The sequence below is a fragment of the Carica papaya genome, chromosome 6, assembly GCF_054855325.1.
Source record: "Carica papaya isolate Zhongbai chromosome 6, ASM5485532v1, whole genome shotgun sequence".
Taxonomy (NCBI): Eukaryota; Viridiplantae; Streptophyta; class Magnoliopsida; order Brassicales; family Caricaceae; genus Carica; species Carica papaya.
The window spans coordinates 3598760-3624077 of record NC_142314.1 but is presented as its reverse complement, the minus strand read 5'-3'; the positions used below and the strand labels follow the sequence as shown (position 1 = coordinate 3624077).

The following is a 25318-nucleotide window of genomic DNA, read 5'->3' as shown; positions in this document are numbered from 1 at the left end:
TTAGTAAACTCCCAACAATCTAATTAACTTTTTTAATTTAGAAAAAAACCCACACACACACACACACACACACACACATATACATATATATATATATATATGTGTGTGTGTGAGCACAGCATACAGGTCTGAAACTATGTTGCAGGTATCCAACAGATGAACTAACGTGTTTGGGTAGGTAAAAACGTGAATATTATAATTATGAACAGAGACAAACAATCAATATTATCATTACTCAAAATTTTCTAACTCCTGATTTGCTCAACTTTTAAATGTCAATATGGGTATATCTATATCTATATCTATATCTGTATACATCTATCTAATTTAACCAGCTATTGATGTTTAATTAATAATTTTTAAGATAATTAATTATTCAATTAATAATATTTAACACAACCACTACCCTTAGGAGTTGAGCTTCTGCCATTAAAAAAAGGTAGAAAACTGCTCACAAAACATTTTTGAGAGTATATATATGTATATATATTAAAAGAACAAGCAATAAATCACTGTTAATTTATTCCCAGACAAAATACAATATAACATTACAAGTTTTATATATATATATATATATATAGTGAAGGAAGAATGAGTCAGCCCATGGCATACTTCTGGGTCCAGCTCCGAGCAGTTGATTCGTACTTTGCTTTATCAGTCTTGTACATATGAGCAATCTCAGGAACAAGAGGATCATCTGGGTTTGGATCGGTAAGCAATGAACATATTGACAGCAAAACCTGTACTCTCAGCAACATTTTAAAACTTCTGTGGTCATTATAATTATCTAAAATTCAGCCCAATTTAAATTAATCAACTCTAATTTAAAGAAATAATTGAACTATAATCAAGATTTTTAATTTTGAAAATGGAGAATCAAAATGGGTAAATCAAAGGTTGTGACCTTAGAAATAGTGAGTGCAGGACTCCATTGTTCTTTGAGTATGTCCAAGCAGATGTTCCCATTGCTGTTGATGTTTGGATGGAACACCTTCGTCCGAAAAGCAACCTACAGAGTACGAATCAATCAGCGAGATTGGTTTGAAGGAGGAGGAAAAGAAAAATAAAAAAATTCAGAGACCTTTGGAGGTTTGAAGGGATAATCAGGAGGAAAATGGATAGTGACAAGGAAAACACCACCGGCATAAGGACTGTCATTAGGCCCTATTATGGTTGCTTGCCAATGGAACATATCTTCCCCCACGGGACCTGCAATTTAAGCTCAATCAGACTTAGACCCACAACCAATCGAACCACATAGTTTTGGGTTGAAGTTTAATGCAATATCAAACTCAATTCTACCCGCACTGCATGAAGTTGGTGGATCTCCCTGCAACTCCTTGAGCTCTTTCAATATTCGTTTCGACGCCATTGGAGGCCAATAAACAAGCTTTCGACTGAAGACTCCTTGCCCTTGCTAAAGGCAAGACGGAGGTGTATTTAATGGAGGTGTTGAAGAAGAGATGAGAGAAAGAAAATGTCAGAGGTCCACCTATTGTTTTCAGATTTGTGAAAGTGGGTGCAGTATATATTCCAAGAGGAAAAAAGAAGCAAGTGAAGAATTTTGCAAGTTCTTAAATTCTGACTTGTTTATTCTAATCTACAAAGATAGGATATAAAAAACTTGTATATACTTATCCTTAATATATACAATTATAACTTGTTTTTCATAATCACTTCTATTCCCAGTCTGAATTTATTAGGATGGAATGCAAAAATTGTGTTATAATTATTATATATATCTACATCCTAAAAGGGGAGAAAATATTCCTGCTCAGCTAATTAGCTCATACAGTTCACAGTCAAGAATCTGGAGAAAGATATGAAGCTGACATGTATGAAAAGGCACCACAAACTTAGATTTTTTTTTTCCAAAAAAAAAAAAAAGAAAAGATCTCTCCCGAAAGGATGATGGGTTTGATGATTTTCCACCTTAGAAAAGTCATTTGGGATTTGCCAGATTATCCCCTGTTTTTCTTGATTTCTTCCATGAATTTCCTGTAGCCTCATCATCCAAAACTCATTAGGAGCTAGGTAATCGATGAACATGATAAAAACATACTACAAGAAAGGTCCGAATTCGAGGTAATCCAAAGTAAACCCTAGATACAAGGACAATTTCTTCAAATATCTAAATCAGTTCTTGAAACATGATATACAATGATCAATGTCTGGTTTTTCTAGAATAAGAAATCTATCCATTCTAATTGATACATCGTACATATCTAGAATTAAGGAAACAGAAGTGCGAATGTTATAGAAGACACTGTGAATAGACGATATACAACAAATCAGAAACGGACGAGAAAACAACAAGCGCTTAAATTCGAGTTCTTGATGAAGAGTTCTGCTAGTCTTGTCAGTTTGAGACTATATCAAAGCTGCTTTGCTGCTTCTTTCACAACGGGAGCTGACCTAAGACACAAGGCAGTGACAATAAGACAATTACGAGTTAATAATATTTTTAAATTTGGAATTCTTTTGGCAATCACAATATAGCGCAAGCCTTTTGCCCTCGTCTCTTCTTTTTCTTCTTCTGTTTTGGCGGCTGGAGAACCACCTTGATGGCAGCATCAAAGACAGCTTTCACATTCTGTAATTTCAAAAAGTAATTTCCAGAGTTTTGGTCAGTAAAAGAAGCCATTAGAGATCATTCCAAAAGACATTTATGCAAATATGAAATCAGTATACCTGTTGCGTTTTTGAACTACATTCAATATAAACAGGAGCTCCAATCAATTTCCTTAGTTCCTCGCCCTTGGGGGAAAGGAAAAAATCGAAATGAAAAGAACAAATCAGCACCTTATTCTCATCGAGTCAGAAGACAAGATTATGAAACGGAACAAGGAACATGAAATGAGAGTAAACAATTTTGGAGACAAAAAATACCTGGGTTGGGGTAATGGGAGTGGCACCAGGGTGGTCCCTAAAGTATTGTATATCATCTCGAAGATCTGTGGAAAAGAAAATTAACTATCAGAGGCTTCCGGACAGAAAAATATTGCCTGCATAAAAATACTTCATCGTGTTGCCATAACCACGAACTAAGAACTTGAATAAACTCGGAGAACCAGGCCTGTAAGTTTTTTATCAATATTACAAGCAATGTGCTAAAATCTGATTGAGTGCATATACTAATGAGAGCTTGAAAATTGACTGGTACATTGACAATACATAACTATGAAGAGGTAAAATCGGACTCCTAAACACAAGTTTCCCGCCGTATGAAAATTACCATAGCGGGGGAAATTAGGAAGAGCATAACATCAAGCCAAGGGGAATTTGTTAAGGGAATGAGTCTAACCAAGTTTAGTCCCAACAAGAATGATTGGAACTCCAGGTGCATAATGCCTCAATTCGGGAATCCACTGAACATAAAACAGAAAGCAAGAACTTCATCAGCAAATCACATGCACATACAACATTCTACAAGAACACATTTGGTTCAAATTTATTCTATTCTCATTAAATTCCTGCATCATAATTATTTGATACATAGAAGTTAGTCATAATTTATATATTTGACGCATAATTGAATAAATACAACTTGTATTTTCAGTTCCACAATAGTATATTTGTATTTTTTACTTGCCAATAGAAAAATAACAAAAATTTCTAACTTGAATTAAACATGGAATTGACTTGAAATTAGGATATTATTTTCATTCAATTTTTATCCCGTTTGATTTTTTTGTTCTCATTCTTAGTCCACAATATTGAAATTTGAACCAAATTCAACGTAAATTGGTGAGAGACCCACCTTCTTGGCAACATTTTCATAGCTGGCCCTGCTGATGAGAGAGAAAGCGAGAAGGAAGACATCTGCCCCACGGTAGCTCAAAGGCCGCAGTCTATTATAGTCTTCCTGGCCTGTTCCGTTAATTAGGAAAAAGAAAACTCAGTAAAAGAAAGTTTTTAATAACAAAATGCAAGATTATCGAAGCTTGATTTACCTGCAGTATCCCACAACCCTAGGTTAACAGTATTCCCATCTACAACCACATTTGCACTGAAGTTGTCAAATACAGTTGGCACATAATCCTGTCACAGTCATAGAAGAATAACAGAGATATTACATAATTATCTCTGAAGCTTATCTAAGAAATTCAATAGAAATGGAATACATCACAAAAACCACTTCAAAAACTTCTATTTCATGACAGTCCCTTCTGCAGAGCCCCAAAAGCTAATGGACGGGATAGTATATTCCTCACACAAAGAGAAAGCTAGGTGTGAAGATTCAAAATTACAGCACCAAAATGTTGCAATTCAAGACTCAATTTCTTTTCGCAATCAGTGATCAACATGACAACCCTTCATGAGTAAACATCTGTGTGCACCATAAAACAGATGAACCACATTCACGAAAGTCCATTACTTTTTTTTAAAATAAAAAATTTAAGATGCATATTATAATAACAACATTAAAGGGATGCCACTTACATGTAAAATATTTATATCTCAGTACGTATATTTATGACATTTCCAAAATCCCTCATCCTAAAAGTGATGACTTAAAATCAAATAACCAAAATAGTATATCTATCTATCCCTAATTTTAGACATCTCACCCTCAAATAAAAGTCCATTACTTTAATCCGACAACAACTAGAAATAGCATGCCAGCTTCATAGTTAACCCCAAACGGGGAATGTATATGTGATTTTGACCTCCTTTTACCTCATAAACCAACAAGATAATTAATATTGTTAGGTTATAGTCGAAACTCATAAAATGAATAGGTAGAGTCGTCTGACGGGTATAAACCATTGCACATGATTATACTTGTCGTGAGGAATTAGCATCCTAATAACCCCTCACGCGAAGCATGTACGTGTACTCGTGCAGGCAGACATAGAAAAGCTATAAGAGTCACAAACAAACCTAGCTTTCTGATCATTTTAGGTCCTGACCCAATGTGTGGCGACAAGTTTCAAAACAGATACACATGCCATTAGACATCTCAGAGTTGATCAATGTAGATTAACATCCATCGCCGTATGGCTGGCCAAAAACTCATCTCACTAGTCCCCTGCTTATTCCATAGCAGAAATTTTGAAGAATGATCCAGTTAAACTCAATAGCCAAAAGAAAAAAGCCCTCCCTTTATCATAACCAAGAGCATAAAAGGTTCAAAGATCAACACCAAACATAAATCAAATTCGAGAGCTTAACCCAATGAAGCAATCTTCTAATTTCATGTTTGTTCGCCAAGAAAACGTGGTATAACAGAAAATATGCAGCTAAACTTTCAGCTTAAATTCAACACTACTCTAACTCTCCAGAAGTCAAAATGAACTTCCAAAACCAGGTCGAGTAGTAGCGTAAAGCCTAGTTAAGCTTGACTAATTTTCTTCCCCCTAATTCCGAGAAACCAAACAAAAACAGAAACTTCCCATTTGGAAAGAGACGAACTTTAAGCAGTGTCTCACCGTAGGGAAAGTGTTGCTGGTGTAGGAGATAAGCATGCAGGTCTTGCCGACGGCTCCATCGCCGACTGTAACGCACTTTATGAACCTCGACGCACTCATCTATCTCCTCTAAAACTCTCCCCTTCGTCTTGTCTTCTTCAGCTGCGAAAGAAAAAAAACCCAACTGATTCTTCTTCCTCTTCGTCTTCTTCTTCTTAAAGGTGGAAACTTTGTGGAATAGAGAGAGAGATTAAGTAATGTGACCCAAGACGACCATTGGAGAGGAAGAGAGAGAAGCTGGGCGTAAAAGAAAAAGAGCAAGACAGCTTCTTGCCAGCTACAAGTACTTTGAGAAGATGAATCTTTGGCCCTCAAAATTTTCTACTCCTAACTTGCACCCACCAACACCCATCATTTTCTCTATTTATCCCACCTCTAATTTTGGTTTCCAAAAATCTTTCAAACGAAATTCTCATTTTTTTAAAAAAAATATATATATATTTTCTCTTTTTTTTCCACGGCAATAATTGTTTTTTTTTTCTTCTTTAAAATAAACGAAAAACAAGTTCTTTTGGAATTTATGTTAATTAATATTTACAATTTTTTATATTTTAATTTGAGTAATTAAAATTTGAGATTTATAAATTAAAATAAATTAAACTCTCTAAACTTAATTGATAAATTTCATAATTTTAAAGATTTTTTTTTTTTGGATTTATTTCCCATAATTGGTTTAAAAAGTTATTTACTAAGTCATTCATAATAATTTAAAATTATTCATTCCAAAAGTACATATTTTTTTGCCACGTGGTATGTTCCTATTGTTTTCAATTTTTTAGTGATAAATTTTATATCTAATTAATTATTATTTTTGTTCCAACTCCTACCTTTAATTATTTGTATTGAAAAAAAAAAAAAAGATTTGTAAAATAATTAATGGCTATAATGAATTTTAATGTGATTTATTCCAACAATCATCTCAAGTTAGAATCAACATGATTGAAAAAGCACTTTTGATTTTGTATTATTTTATACAACTCTATTACTTTTCTAATTACGAATTTAGATCAGATATTAATTATAATCATCACAATTAAAAATAATAATTATTAATTAATATTTTTTTAAAAACAAAATGTAATAAATCAATAAGATGAAATCCAAATTTTATTCATTACAACTATATTAATATACTAATAGGATAATTTTTTTTATTTATTCAATTGAATATTATAAATTACATTTCAAATGAAAGGCTAAAAATTTAATTATTTTCAATGACCATTTACTTAATTCATATTAAGCAACCATGTGTGTGTGTGTATATATATAGCAAATAAAATTCGAACATATAGCACTAATCTATGCAGTCTAAATTACACAGAAGATTAAAAAAAAAAAAAGGTCTCACATGAATTTCTAAAAGAAATTATGGTGTGAATTTAAGCTTAATTGCAATTACTTAGGGTCATATTTTATGGTTTAAAGTAATTAATTAACAGCCACACGTTTTTGCTACATTCATCGCGTATAACGTCTGTATTTCTCAACACATATATATATATATATATATATGTGTGTATGTATGTACGTATGTGTGTATGTATAGAAGCCCAAATCATACGTACTATCTCATTTATCATCATCACCATGGTGGTGGTGGTTGCTGTTGTTTGGGTAGGTGTTTATGATTATATTTGAACATAAAAGCTAACTAATGCTTAGACAAATGAGCAGTTTTTCTTGCCCCATGCAATTAAAGACTATATATATATATTATATAATAAGTTATGGGTATACTTAAATATTATGCCCCACACATATCCAAAATGCAGAGACTCGCACATATTAAATTTATGTATCTGAGATAAATGAATTAAGATATTTTACATATATATATATATATACTGATCTCAAAATATATACACACACAAACACAGGGTTTCTTAATTTTCAAAATATTTTTTGAATACTGTTTCTATTAAAATAAAAAAAAAAATTAGTAATGAGAAAAGTACTTATAAATAATCATTTGGTATGATGGAAATTTGATGTTTCCATAGTTTATTTGGTCTCTTTTAGGTATGGAGAATAAAAGAACACCATACTTTAGTTTTAAATGTTGTAATGATGAATCATTTAGTTTCTTTTATACAATTCGACTGATCTGTTCGTTTAATGATTCAAATGTTTAAAATCCTTTTATTGCTTTTATATATTTCTCAAGTACAATCGATACATACATACATACATATATATAAGTACAGCATGCATGTGAATAATAAATTAGGTTTGCTTTAATTTTTTTTTGTTTTACATGTTTTTCACTAGTGTGATAGCTTCAAGGTTAGGAGGAGATGTTAGCTACTGATGAGTAAGTCTCTAGAAGTAAATCTTATAGCTATCCAAGCTTGCTTTTATATATATATATATATCATATCAATTTTTTTTTATAGAAATTCCTTTTTAAAAAGTAATTACAAAATAATAATAATAATAATAATAATAATAAATATAATGTAATAGTATATATATGCATGTCATGTTAGGTCTAAAATTAAGCCTAAATACTTGGGTGGGTGTGAGTGTAAGACAAGAGTCTGCATAACATCACATGGAGTTCTTCTGCTTTCTTACAAGACACACAAGAAAGAAACAAAACCCAATATATTTTCTTATATATAAAATGTATTTTATAGTGTATATAGATTTATAAAATTAATAAACTAGAGTTCTGTTTGTTTTTTTTTTACACACACACACACACACACACACATATATATATATATATATATATATTCTGCATGCCATATTAGCATATACAGGATTCTGGCTTTGAAAGACTCAAATTAGGATGGAGCATATGGGTATTAATGCCCTCAAAACACTGTACGTTCCTATATGATTCTCGATATATATAATTAAAAGCTATCCATAAGCTGTTAAATCTTAACATTATAATTAAAAATAGTTTATTTTGAATCAATCGAGCAGCGGTCAAACTAATAACCTATAAAATAAAAGCTAAATATATAGCTGTATATATTGATTTTTTGTTCATGAGAAGGACCCAAAATATGTTAATGGAAGATTGCTATAACAGACAGACATTCATACATGGCCAATATGGGAAAGTTTTATCCCTTCTAATCTGAATTTTATTGGGAAATTTTTGTCTTACTCTAATTTTTTAAATGTTTTTCATGATCAATCACTTTCTTGACAGGTAAATTAAATTAAAGTTGTTTTAAGGGTCCACTCACCTAATCAACGTAATTGACAAGTTGATATCTTAACAGAAAAAGTGCTTTTTTTAACATGCGAAAAACCCACAAAAGTGCTTTTCGAAAAGATATATATATATATATATATATGAAAGTTCTTCCAAATCATAAAAAGAGGTTAGTTTTTCAAGTAAATATAAATGTACATCTATAACTAACACATTTCATTTGTTTTTAATCTAAATTTAAGCTCAAGTTAAGCAGAACAAATACATTGAAATTTAACAGAAAATTTAAATTTATTTCAAACACGTAAACCCTATTCTTGCAAATCAAACCAGAATCTCTGGGTCTCTTCTCTGCTTTGCTTCTTTTTCTTTTTGTTTTTTTTTTTTTAAAAAAGGTCAAGGGTTTAGCACTATATACATATACATAAACATATATACCATATCAATTCACTCTGGACGCTAATTAGGTAATGGAGAAATTTTCGTATAAACATATTCCTAGAATGTAGAGATCCACTTTTCAAATCAGTGATAACATTCATACCTTAGGCAGAGTTTTAAATGATTTATGCAACATTGGTTCATAAATTCTGGGATGTACTACGCTCAGATTTTCAGAAACTTAATGCGAGACGTCTGTCTTGTTCCACCCCCAATTTCCCCAATGCATTAGAAAATTTGGCTAATGGTAAAAACATGAAATTAACGGATAAAAGTTGATTCAAATAGTCAGAACTAACAGAAAAATTCACGATTCGGAAAGAAAGCCATGAATGATTAAAATACAAACTAGCACTGACTAAGCTGTCAAATCTAAAATACTGAAATTGTGATTTCAACATACACTTTGTCTCACAAACTAACATTAGCAGTATTTCTGCTAAAATGGGTTCTGCAAGCCACGCCAAATGATGTTTTACCACATCTACTCTCCCGTCCAATTTTTCACGAGCAACATCAATTACTCCTCGGCTCCAGGAGAACCACTGCATTATAAATCACAAGTCATGGATGGATCAAAAGAAAACAATGGATTAAGAGTGAAACATCTCTTATTATTGTGCAAACCTGTTATATCTCTTGCGCATAGGGCTTTCAGCACCACCATAAGGGCTCGCCCCAGTCTCAGGCGCTGAAATTAGACTTCGGGTACCTCCATTTTCTGGGCTAGACCTTTCCCTTTCATAGGGACTATGGCTAGGGCCATGGCCATTCTCAGGGCTTGACTTTTCTCTTGCATATGGACTGCGACGGGCATTGTCAGGACTAGGTTTGTCTCTCCTATAGGGACTCTGACTAGGGCCACGGCCATTCTCAGGACTTTCACGTTCCTTTCTATAAGGACTTCGACTAGAACCACGGCCTCGATCAGCTCCATCATTCTCTCTCCTATAAGGGCTACGGCTGGCACCACGGCCATAATCAGGGCTGCCCCTCTCCCTTCCATATGGACTTCGGCTGCGATCACGGCCATAATCAGGGCTGCCCCTCTCTCTTCTGTAAGGACTACGACTAGAACCACGACCATAATCAGGGCTGCCCCTCTCTCGTCTGTAAGGACTAGGGGATCGCCTCCGATCATAGTTTCTCCCGTCTGGTGATCTATCACGGTCCCTATCTGGGCTGTATCTATTTTTCCTCTCATCATCATCTCGAACAGCATATTCAACTGAAATAACCCTATCCATAAGCTTGCTGCAAATAAGAAGACAGTATGCAAGAGTAAGAAACTACATATTAACACATTGCCTTTTTTTTTTAGGGGTGGGGATGAGGAGTGAAGTAAAAAACCTCATGTTTGTAGCATCCAGGGCTTTGGAGGCATCTTCTTGTGTGTCGTATTGCACAAAAGCAAAATTCCTTCTGATTCTTACACTTACTATTTTACCATATGGCTCAAAGTGCCTTTCCAAGTCCCTTGTCCTTGTATGATATGGATCAAAGTTAATGACAAACAGGGTTTTTGAAGGTCTCATATTGCCTGAAGATCTTCTTGAACCCCCCCCACCACCACCAGCACTACCACCACCACCACCAACACTACCACCACCACCAGGCCTTCTAATGCCACGTTCATGCTACAAGAAAAAAAAAATTAAATAAGCTACAAGAAAAAATTTGTTGAAATAAGCTACAAGAAAAAAAATTAAATGAAAAAAAAACGGAAGTTGTCAAATCAAACAGTCATTTATACCAGCTTTAGTACCTTTGTCCACTCAACACGAAGCCTACGACCCTTTCGACCAAATTCTGCACGATCAAGTGCTCGAATAGCATACTCAGCATCTCTTTCATCTTCCATGTAGACGAAAGCAAAACCTAGGTAAAAGCAAAGAATTTTAATACATGCTTGAAAATATCAAGGAAAGTATTAAGTTAAGAATCCTCCCGTGAAGGTAATCACCAAAGCGAAGATGGTCCTTCCTTCTTCAGCATCATACATTCGACCTAACATCCTCAACTAGGACAATAATTTCGCAACCTTCCTAAAAGCTATAAACTAATTGACCAGCAAAAGTAGCAACAGACCTTGTGTGATGAACTAAGTGATGTCAAGGAACAAGAATCCAAAAGTGGATGTCTCATGGAAGGTCAATGATTATAGAGTGCCTTCTCCATCTATTCTGTTGCCTCTGCTGTGAGGTTGGCAATGTTTCTACCTTGAAACATGTCTGAAATTGAAGGCTGGGACAAAGTCATGAGGAATGGAATGCAATAATGTCTGAGGAAAATGAGGGATGGTAGTGCCATTGCGCATGAGAGGACTCTTCTTGCAAGCAAGAAGAGGATGCTCGTCACAGGCAGGAAACAAAATTCTGAAGAGTCCATCCATTGGGCCGGGAAGAGTATGAATACCCCAAGAAAATCCTGCGCCAAAGAAAATGTTGAGTATGGGGTCTTATGCTTCAAAAAAAGTTTGTTTCTTTCTCTTAAACATATCCCGAACCCCCAGTAGAACTCAACAAGGGATGATTGCTGTGGAAAATCGCATATCTGATTAATGTTCCTGTCACCATGCCAAAATGCCCAGTGCAATTGAAAGCCGCCACCTTCATGTGTGGGATATCGCGGTACGGAATGGTCTACTTGCTGCATGATTTTCTGTCGCCTTCATGTGAACGTGTCCCATTTATTTATTTTATAGTTCTCTAAATATAATTGTCCAAAAAATCATTGCATATTACAGATGGAACTCGAAAGTTGATTTTTTAAATTGAGGATTTTTTCACAGATTCATCCATACAAGACACTTAAAAAAAAACATAAATGATGAAGATTTGATGTCACGACAGATGCCAAGTCAGATAGTATAGAGCTGATCACAAATCAAAGTATGGCCACTGCTGACTACAAACTCTTTACCTCCCTAATATCCTTAGTAATAAATTTCTCTCCAAAACTTTAGTCAGACATCAGGCTATTTTAAAAAATATCCTGCAAATCTTCTGCAGGAACCAAACTTAATTTGTACTTGTCAAAACTAAGAACAACATGCATCTCAGAATTTTGAAACCTGCTGTACTGGAATTAAAGCTTCAGGCTCTTATCGTATTTTCTTAAAAAAAAAATAGTATCCATAAATCTCAGATGGAAGCTGCAAAGATCATTTAAAAAGCATATAATAACACCAAAATAAATAGAGAAGGAAGCTATTAATGTTACATAGACTTGTTGACCAAAAACAAACAGATAAAACCAGCACCAGAACTTACCAGACTTCATATCCACTCTATCAACCTTCCCATACTTTTTGAAAAGTCTCTCCAGATCAGACTGACGCGCATCATACTCAAAGTTTCCACAGAAAATGGACCTCATAGTACCTGCACATATGACATACCGATTCCTTACCATATTTATGATGGACATGAACACTTCAAGTAAGATAAGTGAAAACAAAAGGACTAGTTTAATGCTACTTGGACTTGGTTAGAGGTGTTGAATGTGAATACAAGTGTTTGTGTCTATTTCTGGAAATTTTATAACTGACTGAAATACCATGCATATGCAAATAATTCTACATATTCTGAGTACAACTAATCAACCTGTAGCTAAACAACTAAATCTTTTAACTCAAATTGCCGAGAAAACTGTTTATAAACTAAGAGTTCTCAAGAGGGGGAACGGGAGCTACAATACCTTAGCCAATTGAAGGGAAATCCAATGTAGGGACATCCAATGTGAATTTTCATTGTGTAAAAGAGAAGCAAAAGTCTCAAAAATTTTAACTTGGTGACTGAAAGCGGGATAACAAAGGTCATAAGGTAACCACAACTGCCTCAGTATCTTTTCCTCCGTCAATGTTATTTATACTGGAAAATACTTCCTAAAGAAATTATAACATTAACTTGCTGTGTTAAGCAAAAGAATACACATAGGACATCCTTATTCTTTTCAATTCACAAGGAAAGAAATATCTTTCATTTAGAAACTCAATCGTTTCTGAAACACACCCCCAAATTCATGTTCAACCAAGTTTTTCCAGTAAAAAATCATCTGATGAGAAATATAAGACCACGGTTTATCTGTTAATCATTCATTTTAAAAAATTATTAATCTCAAACATGACCTAACAGTATAAATATTAAACTCAATCACTAAAACGAGAATCTCAACAGAATTCAACGCTTCATAATCCTCACACTTCATCCAATTTCGAACGAATCTGTTCATCTACCCACAATACTCCATTTAACAGTATCAAAATGAAAAGGAAATGGGAAATATAAAAATTTGCAATGACCTAATTCACAGCAAGAACATAATAACAACAAAAAAAATTAAAACCCAGAAAACATGTAACTAAAAAGCTGATCAGAGCCACCGACAGCATTACAAAACCAATATACGACTTGTTTAGACTCATTCGTATTCATATTAACACTGACCAGAAAAATATAAATGATCTTCACAGATACGTCATCTTCATAGAACAATCAAAATATAACCAAAACAAATCACATGAACTCAAAATCAGTACTATATCAGATCGAATCTTGTTCATTCAAGACCACAATTTTAGAATTCAGAGATTTATACTTATACCAACATACCTCAAACCTTTAAATTAAATCACAATATAGCGTCAAACCCATCATAACCATACACAAAGAGAGAGTAAAACAACACCTATACTTGCTCTTGTAATGTACTCATATTATACATTCATGTCAATAAAACGAAAGAGAGAAACACCCAAAGACCCATCACCTAGAATGATTCCATCGCCCCAATAAAATCAAAATCCACTTCGAAACAACCAGATTTTCCTTGGGCATTTCTCAAAATATTCTTTTTTCTTTAGATAAGCATTTCTCAAAATATTCAAAGCAAGCATATGTTTATTCCATGGAAAGATCTGTCAAGAGAAAGATACCTGCCTGAAGAAGAAACTAACTTCCTATTCCGGAAACGTCTCAGTAAGGGAAGACCTTCGAGGGCACGCGGATGGAGATGATCTGGAATGCGCGGAGGCTGCCGTGAAGAAAATAGATAGGTTTCAGGTACGCCTTTCAGTAATTAACTGATGGAATCCTCAGTCTGCGCTTAGAGATAACAAGATGGAGGAAAAGAAGCCTACTGAGTCCTCTCGGCTTGTGCGACTAATGACGCTTATAGCCGTCGGAAGAAACCGAACAGCCTGATTTCTGTTGGTAAGAAGGAGATCAGAGATTTCGTTGGGTTTCCTATGAGTCTGTAACTGTTTGAAGATAAGGAGGTGATGGAGATCTAGAATCCTTGGCGGTCAAAGGAGCGGAAGGAAAGGGAACAGGATTAGGGGTTCGTTTTGGGTGAAGAAGAAACCTGGATCCGAGAATCCTAAAAGAGAAGGGAGAGAAAGATGAAAATGATGAAAGAAAGGAATCTGTAGAAGAGAGGAAAGAGAGGGAACGGCTGCCGCTGTGTGCGAAGGGAAGAAGAAGATTATTTTATACCTAGGGTTTACGTTTGGTGGAGAGGAAACAGAGGGGTTGGGCTTTTAGAAATAGAATTTGGTATATACTAATAGGATTTGGGCTTCAAACCAAAAATGAACCTGTGTTTTTTTTATTTTTATTTTTTTGAAATATATTTTAATTTATATTTAAAGTATGAATTAATTGATACTTAATTTGACACTTTTTTTATCGCTTTATTTAATTTATATTTTTTAAATTTATCCATCTTCTCCTCTTTTTTACTTTATTTTCTCTTTTTTTTTACCAAAAATCGATTAAGAAAATAAAAAATAGTGAAATTTACATTTAAATTGTAAAATATATAAAAATAATAATGAAAAATTAAAGCAATCTACATTGAGTAATTACTTGAGAACAAATTTAGCTAAAATCTCAAATTTATTTGAAATTCATCAAAAATATTTTTAGCATATATCAAGCATTTTTATAAATTTTAAACGAATCTAAAATGATTAATAATAAAATAGAATACTAGTTTATATTATTTTAAAAACTTTTAAAATAATAAAAAAAGTTTAATATTGACGAAATAATAAATTATTTTAAATTTTTAATAAAATTTCGATATTGAATACTTATAAAAAAATAATTGAATTGAATGACTCGGATAACTTATTATTAGCATTGATGAGAAACAAAGACAAGATGGGCAAAGAATAATGGAACAAAAAAACTTGATTCTTGAACAAATAAGATGAATTTATAACGAAACTGAGAATGAAAAGAGATTATATAGTTCCAAAGTATTCATCAATTTAGAACCATATCAGACTTGAACATAATTATACTCTTTTTCATGATTATTCAATATGAAGATTGTATTACCAAATCCAGATTTAGACAGAATTTGAGAGAATTTTATGTTTAAATAAATTCAAATATATTAATTCAAAATATATAAATATATAAACTTGAATTTTTACTAGTTAACAATGAAATCAACTATACAAACACAATCATAATCATTCAAAATTCTTCATCTGAACTACAGATATCTAATTCAATCATCCTTGCTGTACTCTGCTTGGATTTCTCTGCCAAAGCTTGACCCTGGTCATTTTTCATTCTTTTTGCATCTGGCTGTTGATTCATGGTATATGGTTTTCTGCGGAATGGTAGAGTAACTTTTAGTCACATCAAAAACGGCAATCAAAATATGCAAATACATGTCATACCTCTTGTCTGAACGACTTGTAGATTGACTTGGTAATGCATATTCTTTATGTTCATGTTTCCGACTAATTTTCCCTATAAGTCAAAAGTAATAATATATCATAATTCGATTCATAGATGATTGCAGCTAGTGATAATAGAGAGTTACAACAGTCTTATACCTGTGACTTCAGTAAGAAATCTTATCCCTTGTGAATGTGCATTCGTTGTTACTTTACCTGCCTTACTATCAATGCAAGTACAATAACCTCTAATCAGACAAACAATAACAAAAAATTTACAAGTTCAAGATAGATATGAAGGATACCAGCCAGTCCAAACCTCAAAGCCTTCCTGAGTCCATCCACAGATAATATTTTTGGAGGCTGCACAGACTTGTTCTTGTTCTTGCCAACTGGAGGATCAACCAAGTAAACGCCTTCTGATCGAAGAGAAGGTCCGAATGCTGTTCTCAAGTTCCTGAAAGATAATAACCCAGAAGAAAGAATAACTAACTCCAATTAGAAAACAACATCCACCATGATGCATAAAAACTAAAGGGGATAAAGTTAAGGGATGGAGTCTTGTAGAAAAACATTGGTCACGTACCCTCCCTTCAGTTCAGTTCGACTTGTGTAAAATTTCTCTGATGTGTTCTGTACAAAATAAACAGATTGAATCCTTCAGTAAATTATGATAAGAAACACTGGTGAAACAAATGTGACGCATTGGAAGATTAAGATTACCGATTTGTGATAGTTGCAGTATATTCCCTTACGTCTGGAATGAAAAGGAAAATGATTTAAACTATCAAGAATCAACAATGCAGAAGATATTAACAAAAAGAGAACATCTGAAAGAAAAATCAGTCCCCTTACAAGAATTGCCCAATCTAGATTACACCTGAATAAAAATTGTCATTAGGGAGCACACTCCTCTATTCATTTTACTAGAACATAACGTAATTGAAGCAAGCTAGAGATCGTAGTGATAAGTATTCTTTTTTCACCATGCTTAACAATTAGGAAAGATTTTTAACATGATTTTATTTGTTTTTCTGGGGAAATTAAAACATAAGAATTATTGGAACCTGCTTCATAATTTTCTTCCCTCAAATCTTTATTGGAGAATTCCTTAAAGGAGCTCTTCAGACAATTTAAAAACAATAAAACATTCCCTTGAATTCAGCTGTCTAGCATAGGAACCAAAAAGACTTGAATTCCATAGGGCCAGAACAGGGTGTGTCTAGAATCAAAAGTAAATATAAGAACTGCAAGTGACATACTTATTTACTGCAGATGTACACCTCGTCCCATCCTTTCTCTTGCCTTCACAAATTCCGAAATCAACTGAAATGCCAATTTTAAGAATTTGACTGGCAGAGCAAACACTTAAGGAAAAGCCTGATCCCTGAAAAAAACAAATGGAAGGTTTTAGTTATTTAGGGAATTTTGTTCATAGCAATTACAAAAGAATATGTAGCATTATACCATGCTGTCTTTGCGTACAGAACAATTAAACAGCCCAAAAACTGTTCCAAGCTGCTCGTTCCAGTTCTGCTGGTAAGCATCACCAAACATGAAAAGCGATATAACATCATTGTTCAAACACCCCATTTTCCATATACTATACTTCTTCCCAATAGAACTAGTCTTTGGATCCCCTTTCTCATACAAGATCCCAATAGTTGCCCAACAACCTGAAAGTGTCTCTCCTGCTATCACGTTCCTACAAAAATCCAACATATGAAATCACTGTCTGTATCAATTTCCTTGCTTGCAAAAGCAAAATGACAGAAAAAGTTATGTTTTCTTTTCTGATTGGGTCACATACTTTATGGTGGGTAACCGAACAAAACGAATGTCTGAGAAATAGTCACTTAGCTCTGCAGGGCTGAGCAACTGACTCCTAAACAACAAGAGAAAAGCATGAGATTAGAAAAGACAAATTTGAAGTGATAAAAATCCATGGACACTTTCAACTCCCAAGGGCTCCTTACATTGTGCTTTTGCTATTCATTTTCGATTGCTGAATAAACGAAGCTATCTTTAATGTCACAATCTCTTAAAAAGGCAGCATGCTAAGAAATACAACAGCCTGAGAAAGAATAATACTCTTACTAACGACAAAAATGTCTACTGCCTACCGTAATACTCATCAAAAGGCCTATTCATTGAGCTAGGCTCACTTCCTTTACTAACTGTCGTAGAGATTTCTTTTGAAGAAAAGGTCAAAGAACTCAAAACTGAATCACTGTCAGCAACAAAGCAAGTATCAATTTTTTTTGGTATAGAACTGGCTTCTGTACCTTATTCTCAACCCTGAAAATTTCTCAAAATCAGCAACTTTTGACTTCTTAGAACTCTTCAATTTGTCATTTTTCTCGACTGGTTTGAGCTCATAATCAAGACAGTCTTCAACAACATCCTTAAATACAGACATATCCACCTGTCCTCTTCTCCTAGTCCTAGGTGATCCATCATCTGAAAGATAGCCTGTAAATTTTACGCAAAATTAGGGTTCAATAAAATTAGTAGCTATTTTAATTATTCGGCACTGCATTTGAAAGATAAATCTGAAAGCACCCTAATGCATAGATAACAAACTCCCATAAGACGAAGCCGCCATGCAATGTCAAGAAATCTACATAATAAAAAACTCCACAACTACAAATGTAGAGCCGCGAATTAGATAAAAAAACAAGCGCTATCCAGATCGATTTTCGATTGAACGAGGCATACTCGATGAACCCATTAAATAATCCGATAAAATCCTGTCCCCAATACAAGAGTGGAGCACTATATCATCAGTGGCTCCCGAATCAACCAAGCCAAAGAAATGCTTACCTGGTGAAAGAGAGTGAGAGTTTGAAGGAGAACCAGGTGGGGTTTCTAAAACCCTATCTTGCAGAGAGAGAAGAAGATCAAGATCCTCTTGGTGGCTAGACATGGCGGAACTCCTGTTGAGCGCTTCCATGAATTTTTCCAAAACCAAATCAATGATACTGATTGCTCCACCATTTTTTTCTTTTCTGTTTCCATTTTGGAGGGAGACGAAAGAAATCTTTTTGGAGGGAATTTCAGAAGAATGAAAAGAAGCCGCTTAACCAGCAAAAATATTTTTGAATAAAAACGCTGTCGCTTCACTCTTTATGAAACGCACCGTTTTGTCGAACGCAACCGACATATTTGGCGACAGGTAAGAATTTTCAAGAACAACGTTCTGCCGCCAAACCCGGCTCCTTTCTCGTGAACAAGGAATGCTAATTAGAGTGAGCACCGGAAATAGAAAGAAGAAACATACAAACCAGTGAATAAATGCAGAACAAATGGTGACCCGTCAAAAACAAGACGGAAAAGATCCGAAATTTACTCTGAAACCTTTCGTTTTAATACCACTCTGAATCCTATATCTTTGTCTCCCCCATGCCACTCTTATTTGAGCTCTCCTGTGGTGGGTTTCCTTATCATCCTCACAAGGAAGAGGTCCAAAAAAATATATTCAATCTTTAGCCCTAAAAGCACAGACCCGATTTCGGGTTTCTTCGTCAAAAATATCGGCGATGATTACCTTCCCATGTCTGAGAAGCGTTCTTCTGGCCGCCATCCTTTCGTCCTTTCTAGTTTCTTGTGCCGTTGCTCATGGGAAGAAGGAGCAGGCTGTTACTTATGATGGAAGGTCGTTGATCGTTAATGGCAAGAGGGAGCTTCTTTACTCGGGCTCCATTCACTATCCACGCAGCACCCCTGATGTAATGATATAAATATTTGTTCATATAGTTTACTATGTGTTTGATGTAATGATATGGAGAGGTTATCAATGGAGGTTTTCTGATTTTGGGTTTTGTATTGAGATGGGTTTCAGATGTGGCCAAGTATTCTTGCAAAGGCTAGACGTGGAGGTTTGAATGTGATTCAGACTTATGTCTTCTGGAACATCCATGAACCAGTACAGGGCCAGGTAATGAAGTTTAAGATATGTAAATACAGTGTATATACGTGTATGCGTATATAGTGTTTATATGCCTTTTTGATGAGTAACGTGGATCATTCTTGGATGTTTTGCAGTACAATTTCACAGGGAACTATGACTTGGTGAAATTTATCAAATTGGTTCAAGAGCATGGTATGTTTGTTACACTCAGGCTTGGACCATTCATTCAGGCTGAATGGAACCATGGGTAAGGCTTCTATATACTCTCTCTCTTTCTTTCTCTCTCTCTCTCTCTCTCTCTCTATATATATATATATATATATATATATATATGTTTGGAGTAACTATAACACATTTCAAAAGCATAATCAGTTAAAAACATCTCAAAAAATTTAATTGGTTCATAGTAAATATCTTTCAGAAAATTATGAAAGAAAAATTCTAAGTAAAGAAATCACATTTCTCTGTCTCACTAATTTGTGTTTCTGTAGTGTCTAATAATTTTTTCTCTGTTTGATCCAATCATTTTAGTTTTGCACCTCTGAAATGATTTGGTTTTGATCAATCTGAATATGTGATCAGAGGACTTCCATTTTGGTTGAGAGAGGTCCCTGGCATCATTTTCCGCTCTGATAATGAACCATGGAAGGTAAGTGATCTCATGAACTTTATTATATATAATTGGAACAATCCAGCCAGCTCTTGTAGCCTTGAACTTTCATGTATATAAATACAGCATCACATGGAGAAGTATGTTAAGATGGTTCTAGATAAGTGTAAAGCTGAGAAGTTGTTTGCTCCTCAAGGAGGTCCAATCATCTTGGCACAGGTATGCAATGAACTTCCTTATGGGTATATATATGTACTTATGTATACTTCTTACTTTGATTACCAATTGAATCCTCTTATAACTTCTGTCTCCTATAATGCAGATTGAGAATGAGTACAGCGCTATCCAGCGCGCTTATAGAGCATTGGGAGACAGTTATGTCCAGTGGGCAGCAAAAATGGCACAGTCAATGAATATTGGAGTGCCATGGGCCATGTGCAAGCAAAATGATGCCCCTGATCCCATGGTACATGATCTTTGACAGATTCTATCTTCTTGATCTTGATCAGGAGATTATAAAAGTTAATGTCAGGAAATTGGCTATTTTCAGTTTTAATTTGTAAATGAAAATCATGCACTGATTTGCAGATCAATGCATGCAATGGAAGGCACTGTGGAGATACATTCCCTGGTCCCAACAGCCCCAACAAGCCTGCAATCTGGACTGAGAACTGGACTGCTCAGTAAGTTTTCTCTTTTTCTGATTTGTAGTTTACACATTCATGAGCTTTAGCTGACAACTGTTGAATGAATTTGGTGTTAGTGCAGGTTCAGAGTTTTTGGTGATCCACCATCTCAAAGATCAGCAGAGGACATTGCATTCTCTGTTGCTCGCTTCTTCTCCAAGAATGGAACTCTAGTGAACTACTACATGGTAAGAGAGAGACGTGAGCATTGTTTGCTATAGATTGTCTCAAACAATTCAGCTATTTTAATTTGAAGGACACTTCTTGGCTTACATTTGTAAATCATCTATTGGTTCATTCTTGCAGTACCATGGTGGGACAAACTTCGGTAGGACAGGTGCCCATTTTGTTACTACTCGCTACTATGACGAAGCTCCTCTTGATGAATATGGTAAGAGATTCCAAATCCAAAAATGTAGTCCAACACCGGAGTACTATTTCACGTATCTTATCATGATCAAACTTGTTACAGGATTATTGAGGGAACCTAAATACGGTCACCTCAAGCACTTGCATAGAGCTCTTAACTTGTGCAAGAAGGCGCTGCTTTGGGGGGAACCTCGTGTGGAAAGATTGGAAAAAGATGTTGAGGTGAGTGTCCCAAAAAATCGTCACTTCAAATAAGATACAGATATTGAAACGAGGAAGATTACTGAAAATGTTAAACAATGCAGGTTCGGTACTATCAACAACCTGGAACAAAAGTCTGTGCAGCTTTCTTGGCCAACAATGACACTAAACAGGCAAAGACTGTTAAATTCAAGGGTCAGGAATTCCTTTTGCCATCACGTTCTATTAGCATCCTCCCTGACTGCAAGACTGTTGTATTCAATACTGCAACAGTAAGTCTCAGCAAAACCTTTTCTTGTCTCCTTGATCTTGATCTTGAGTTGATTTTCTTATCCTTTATTGTACAAACAGATTGTGGCACAGCATAACTCAAGGAGCTATCACGAATCAGAGAAAGCAAACAAGAACCTCAATTTTGAGATGTATAGTGAAAATATCCCAACCAGACTCTCTGATGTAAATGTGATCCCTCATGAACTCTTTGGCTTGACCAAGGATGTATCGGACTATGCATGGTACACCACAACGTAAGTACTGTTAACTCCTTGTATTGCTAAGTCCCAGAAAGACAAGGGGACATATATCACCTAAAATATGAAGTGTTTGGTTATTCTGGTTTCAGAATTAAGTTGGATCCAGAGGACTTGCCAATGAAAAAGGATATTCTTCCAGTTCTGAGAGTTTCAAGTCTTGGCCATGCTTTGGCAGCTTTTGTCAATGGGGAATATGTTGGTAAGAAATCAGATTTTTATCAAACAAAAATGAGTTTTGTTTATCCATGACTTTGGTCTCCACATTCATTAAACTTGAATTATATGTTGGTAACCTCAGGAAATGCACACGGGAGCCATGAAGAAAAGAGCTTTGTATTCCAGAAACCTATCAAGCTGCATGTTGGTGTCAACGATATCACCATCTTGGGCATGTTGACAGGATTCCCCGTAAGGCGCTTGATCATAACTTCAACATTGCTGCTGTACTTAATTATGAGAACTGATGCACAGTTTTTTACTTGTTCAGGACAGTGGAGCCTACTTAGAGCACAGATATGCTGGTCCTCGTGGTATTTCAATCCTTGGTTTGAACACTGGAACACTTGATCTGACAGAAAATTTCTGGGGACACCGGGTATTGAAACTGCATAATCAAAACAACATTGTACAATGCTTTATTGCATATCTTATTAAGCAATGTCTCCTGAGTTTGCAGGTTGGATTGGAAGGAGAAAAGGCCAGTTGGTTCACTGAAGAAGGATCACAGAAGCTCAACTGGAAAAAAGCCGGTGGGAATGCCCCAGCTTTTACATGGTACAAGGTAATATACAGATTGCTCACTGCAGGGAACAATTGGCTCAGCATTTATCTTGAAAACTCTGAATCCTGAACCTTAAAAAATCTACTGCTCTTTCTGGGTCTAATTTTTTTTTTACCGCAGACATATTTTGATGCTCCTGAATCTGATAACCCTGTTGTTGTCCGAATGGATACAATGGGGAAAGGTATGATTTGGGTAAATGGAAACAACATCGGCCGATTCTGGACTGCATTCAAATCTCCACTTGGACAACCTTCTCAGTCCGAGTAAGTAAAAACCAAGCACTGATTTCCAGATCTTCATTGAAAATAAGTAATTAATTCGCTTAAAACTTGGCACCCTGTTATCAGATACCATGTCCCAAGAGCTTACTTGAAGCCCAAAGACAACCTGTTGGTGATACTTGACGAGGAGCCAGGAGTTGAGCCAAATAAGATTCAGTTCTTGTTGGTGAAGAGAGATACAATCTGCAGTCACATATCAGAAACTTACCCACCCAATGTCAAGTCCTGGACAAGGGAGAAGAACAAGATCAGACCAGTTGTTGATGAGGTGAAGCTGATGGCTAGTCTCAAGTGTCCAAGCCACAAGCAGATCGTCGCAGTTGAGTTTACAAGCTTTGGTAATCCTTTTGGCTCCTGTGGCAGCTTCTATAATGGCAACTGCACTGCTCCTGGTACCAAGGAAATTGTTGAGAAGGTACATAAATTGACACATACATATACATATATATATATATATATATGAATGAGGATTCTATGTTAACTTCAAAGTACCCGTACTGATTAGATCCCATATATATATATAAAGATTGATAGCTATGGTATTGCCAAATTATCATAGAGTATCTGTGTGTGTGTATAATTCATCATATTCACCAAATTAACATACAAAAACACTAACTGGGTCTGCCATTTTTGTACCAAATCTGCAGTATTGCCTGGGAAAAGAAAGCTGTTCCATACCCTTTGACAGATCAATCTTCCTCAAGAACAACGATGGTTGCGCAGATTCGCCAAAGTCACTAGCAATTCAAGTGAAGTGTGGGGGCAAGTGAAGAATAAAATCAGACAAGAACACTGGGATGTTTTAAAAATCACTGTTTGGCTCGGATGAATGAAATCAGACACACAGTTCAGCTTATAATGCCAACAGCCAAACAGATTACTTCAAGAATTCTTTTGAAAAATCTTCTTTTTTTTTTTTTTTATATCTTCTACTTTTTACGCTAGAATATGCTAGCATATACATCACCCATGAGTTGTATTCACGTTTTATTAATGTAACCATTTGTTAAACCATTAAATAGAAATTCTTTTTAATCTCTGAAATTGTTTGTTTCATTTTTTTAATAAATATCCAATATTCATCACTACCTGGTACAAACCGAAAAAGTGTATAGGAAAACAAAGATTTGTAATTATACAGTGAATTTATTAGAAATGTTCTTTTTATATTTAAAATATATAGATTTTGTTAATTAAAATTTTGTCTACATGTTTATATTGTTATCTTTTCATTCAATTTACTATTCTATCTAAATGGAAAAAAAAAAATTTAATAAATTTACTTGAAAATTAAAGTATGTATACGAATATAATTTATTTTTTATTTTTTATCTTTGTGAAAACAATACTTTTTTTTATTTTATGACTAATATGTCAAAATTAGGGATGTACAAAAAAATTAATAGAAAAGAACTTTTAACTTAGAAAGAAGCACCTATACATGTGGAGTGGACAAAGCAAAAATGAGAATGTCAACTTAAATAACTCAAACAATAGTGAAAATTTAAGGTTTAAAAAGTTTTAAAAAGTTCTTCAGCAAAATTCAACAGATGGGTGAGTTAAAATATAAGATTATGACAAAGGTAAGATAGATGAACAATAAATGAGTATATGTGCACTACTCCTTAGTCTTCATGGATACTTGATAGAGTAGGTTGAGTTACCTAAAAGTTTAGTTCTTGCCTCAATCATATCAAATATGCATATTCTTTTAGGACGGAAAATGTGAAAACAAAAAATTTGTTCCAAGTTAATGTCAAAGTACCAACCCTTACAATAACACATGTTATACTTTTTGAAATGACTAAATAATCTTTAACATGAAAATATATATATCTAAAATTCGAACAATTTGGTATCTAAAGTATATCTTGAGTCGTGAGAAAACTACATTTATTAAATTCGGCATATTAACTTCATAATTTTGGGGAAAAGAATGTTGTTTCCTCTTGAAGAAAGTTGCAATGATTAAATTGATATAATTGTTTACTAAGCTCTTAAAGTTGTAAAATTATATATTAACCAATATCTATCTACTATCAGTAGATAAATGAAGTTAGTGGCCTTGTGTCAAAGAAGTCGATGACAAAAGTTTTAGAGAACGGCATTGTAAGCTAATAGTTCTAAAATAACATACCTAATTTTTATCTAAAAATAAATTCT

The 25318-nt window shown here is 34.5% G+C and overlaps 5 protein-coding genes across 12 annotated transcripts; 1 reads left to right on the top strand and 4 right to left on the bottom strand.

The window, feature by feature from the left end:
• Positions 1 to 500: 500 nt before the first annotated feature.
• Positions 501 to 1711, bottom strand: LOC148253226 (ubiquitin-conjugating enzyme E2 28-like). Its single transcript, XM_088206721.1, has 4 exons — positions 1303 to 1711; positions 1082 to 1209; positions 905 to 1009; positions 501 to 740 (listed from the first exon to the last, which is right to left on the bottom strand). Exons 1-4 carry the CDS (start codon positions 1370 to 1372, stop codon positions 597 to 599), a joined length of 447 nt encoding a protein of 148 aa, XP_088062847.1. The 5' UTR covers positions 1373 to 1711; the 3' UTR covers positions 501 to 596.
• A 396-nt stretch (positions 1712 to 2107) lies between these two features.
• LOC110816463 (rac-like GTP-binding protein ARAC3) lies at positions 2108 to 5828 on the bottom strand. Its single transcript, XM_022044668.2, has 7 exons — positions 5433 to 5828; positions 3954 to 4041; positions 3761 to 3870; positions 3305 to 3368; positions 2890 to 2954; positions 2692 to 2757; positions 2108 to 2593 (listed from the first exon to the last, which is right to left on the bottom strand). The coding sequence occupies exons 1-7, from the start codon at positions 5529 to 5531 to the stop codon at positions 2489 to 2491; spliced, it is 597 nt and encodes a 198-aa protein (XP_021900360.1). The 5' UTR covers positions 5532 to 5828; the 3' UTR covers positions 2108 to 2488.
• Positions 5829 to 9326: 3498 nt separating this feature from the next.
• LOC110816436 (uncharacterized) lies at positions 9327 to 14570 on the bottom strand. Of its 7 annotated transcripts, none has more exons than XM_088222394.1 (6): positions 14021 to 14570; positions 12357 to 12467; positions 10838 to 10962; positions 10435 to 10721; positions 9712 to 10338; positions 9327 to 9629 (listed from the first exon to the last, which is right to left on the bottom strand). In XM_088222394.1, the coding sequence occupies exons 2-6, from the start codon at positions 12460 to 12462 to the stop codon at positions 9605 to 9607; spliced, it is 1170 nt and encodes a 389-aa protein (XP_088078520.1). In that variant the 5' UTR covers positions 12463 to 12467; positions 14021 to 14570; the 3' UTR covers positions 9327 to 9604. The 7 variants fall into 7 exon arrangements, with proteins under 7 accessions (XP_088078520.1, XP_088078521.1, XP_088078524.1 ...); XM_088222395.1 differs by having other exon boundaries at positions 14025 to 14570; XM_088222398.1 differs by having other exon boundaries at positions 11173 to 12467; positions 14021 to 14569.
• Positions 14571 to 15486: 916 nt separating this feature from the next.
• On the bottom strand, positions 15487 to 18941 carry MCM10 (minichromosome maintenance 10). Of its 2 annotated transcripts, none has more exons than XM_088222408.1 (11): positions 18602 to 18883; positions 18064 to 18250; positions 17589 to 17663; positions 17246 to 17483; positions 17041 to 17165; positions 16502 to 16535; positions 16365 to 16411; positions 16098 to 16235; positions 15938 to 16002; positions 15779 to 15851; positions 15487 to 15708 (listed from the first exon to the last, which is right to left on the bottom strand). In XM_088222408.1, exons 1-11 carry the CDS (start codon positions 18729 to 18731, stop codon positions 15570 to 15572), a joined length of 1251 nt encoding a protein of 416 aa, XP_088078534.1. In that variant the 5' UTR covers positions 18732 to 18883; the 3' UTR covers positions 15487 to 15569. The 2 variants fall into 2 exon arrangements, 1 of the variants encoding a protein (XP_088078534.1); XR_015821431.1 differs by having other exon boundaries at positions 15641 to 15708; positions 16084 to 16235; positions 18602 to 18941.
• A 245-nt stretch (positions 18942 to 19186) lies between these two features.
• Positions 19187 to 24199, top strand: LOC110816479 (beta-galactosidase 13-like). Its single transcript, XM_022044687.2, has 19 exons — positions 19187 to 19506; positions 19620 to 19715; positions 19823 to 19935; positions 20271 to 20337; positions 20425 to 20517; positions 20621 to 20764; positions 20887 to 20981; positions 21067 to 21172; positions 21291 to 21375; positions 21457 to 21575; positions 21659 to 21826; positions 21906 to 22081; positions 22177 to 22286; positions 22386 to 22495; positions 22575 to 22682; positions 22764 to 22868; positions 22989 to 23134; positions 23219 to 23567; positions 23803 to 24199. The coding sequence occupies exons 1-19, from the start codon at positions 19318 to 19320 to the stop codon at positions 23923 to 23925; spliced, it is 2502 nt and encodes an 833-aa protein (XP_021900379.1). The 5' UTR covers positions 19187 to 19317; the 3' UTR covers positions 23926 to 24199.
• The last annotated feature ends 1119 nt before the right edge of the window (positions 24200 to 25318 follow it).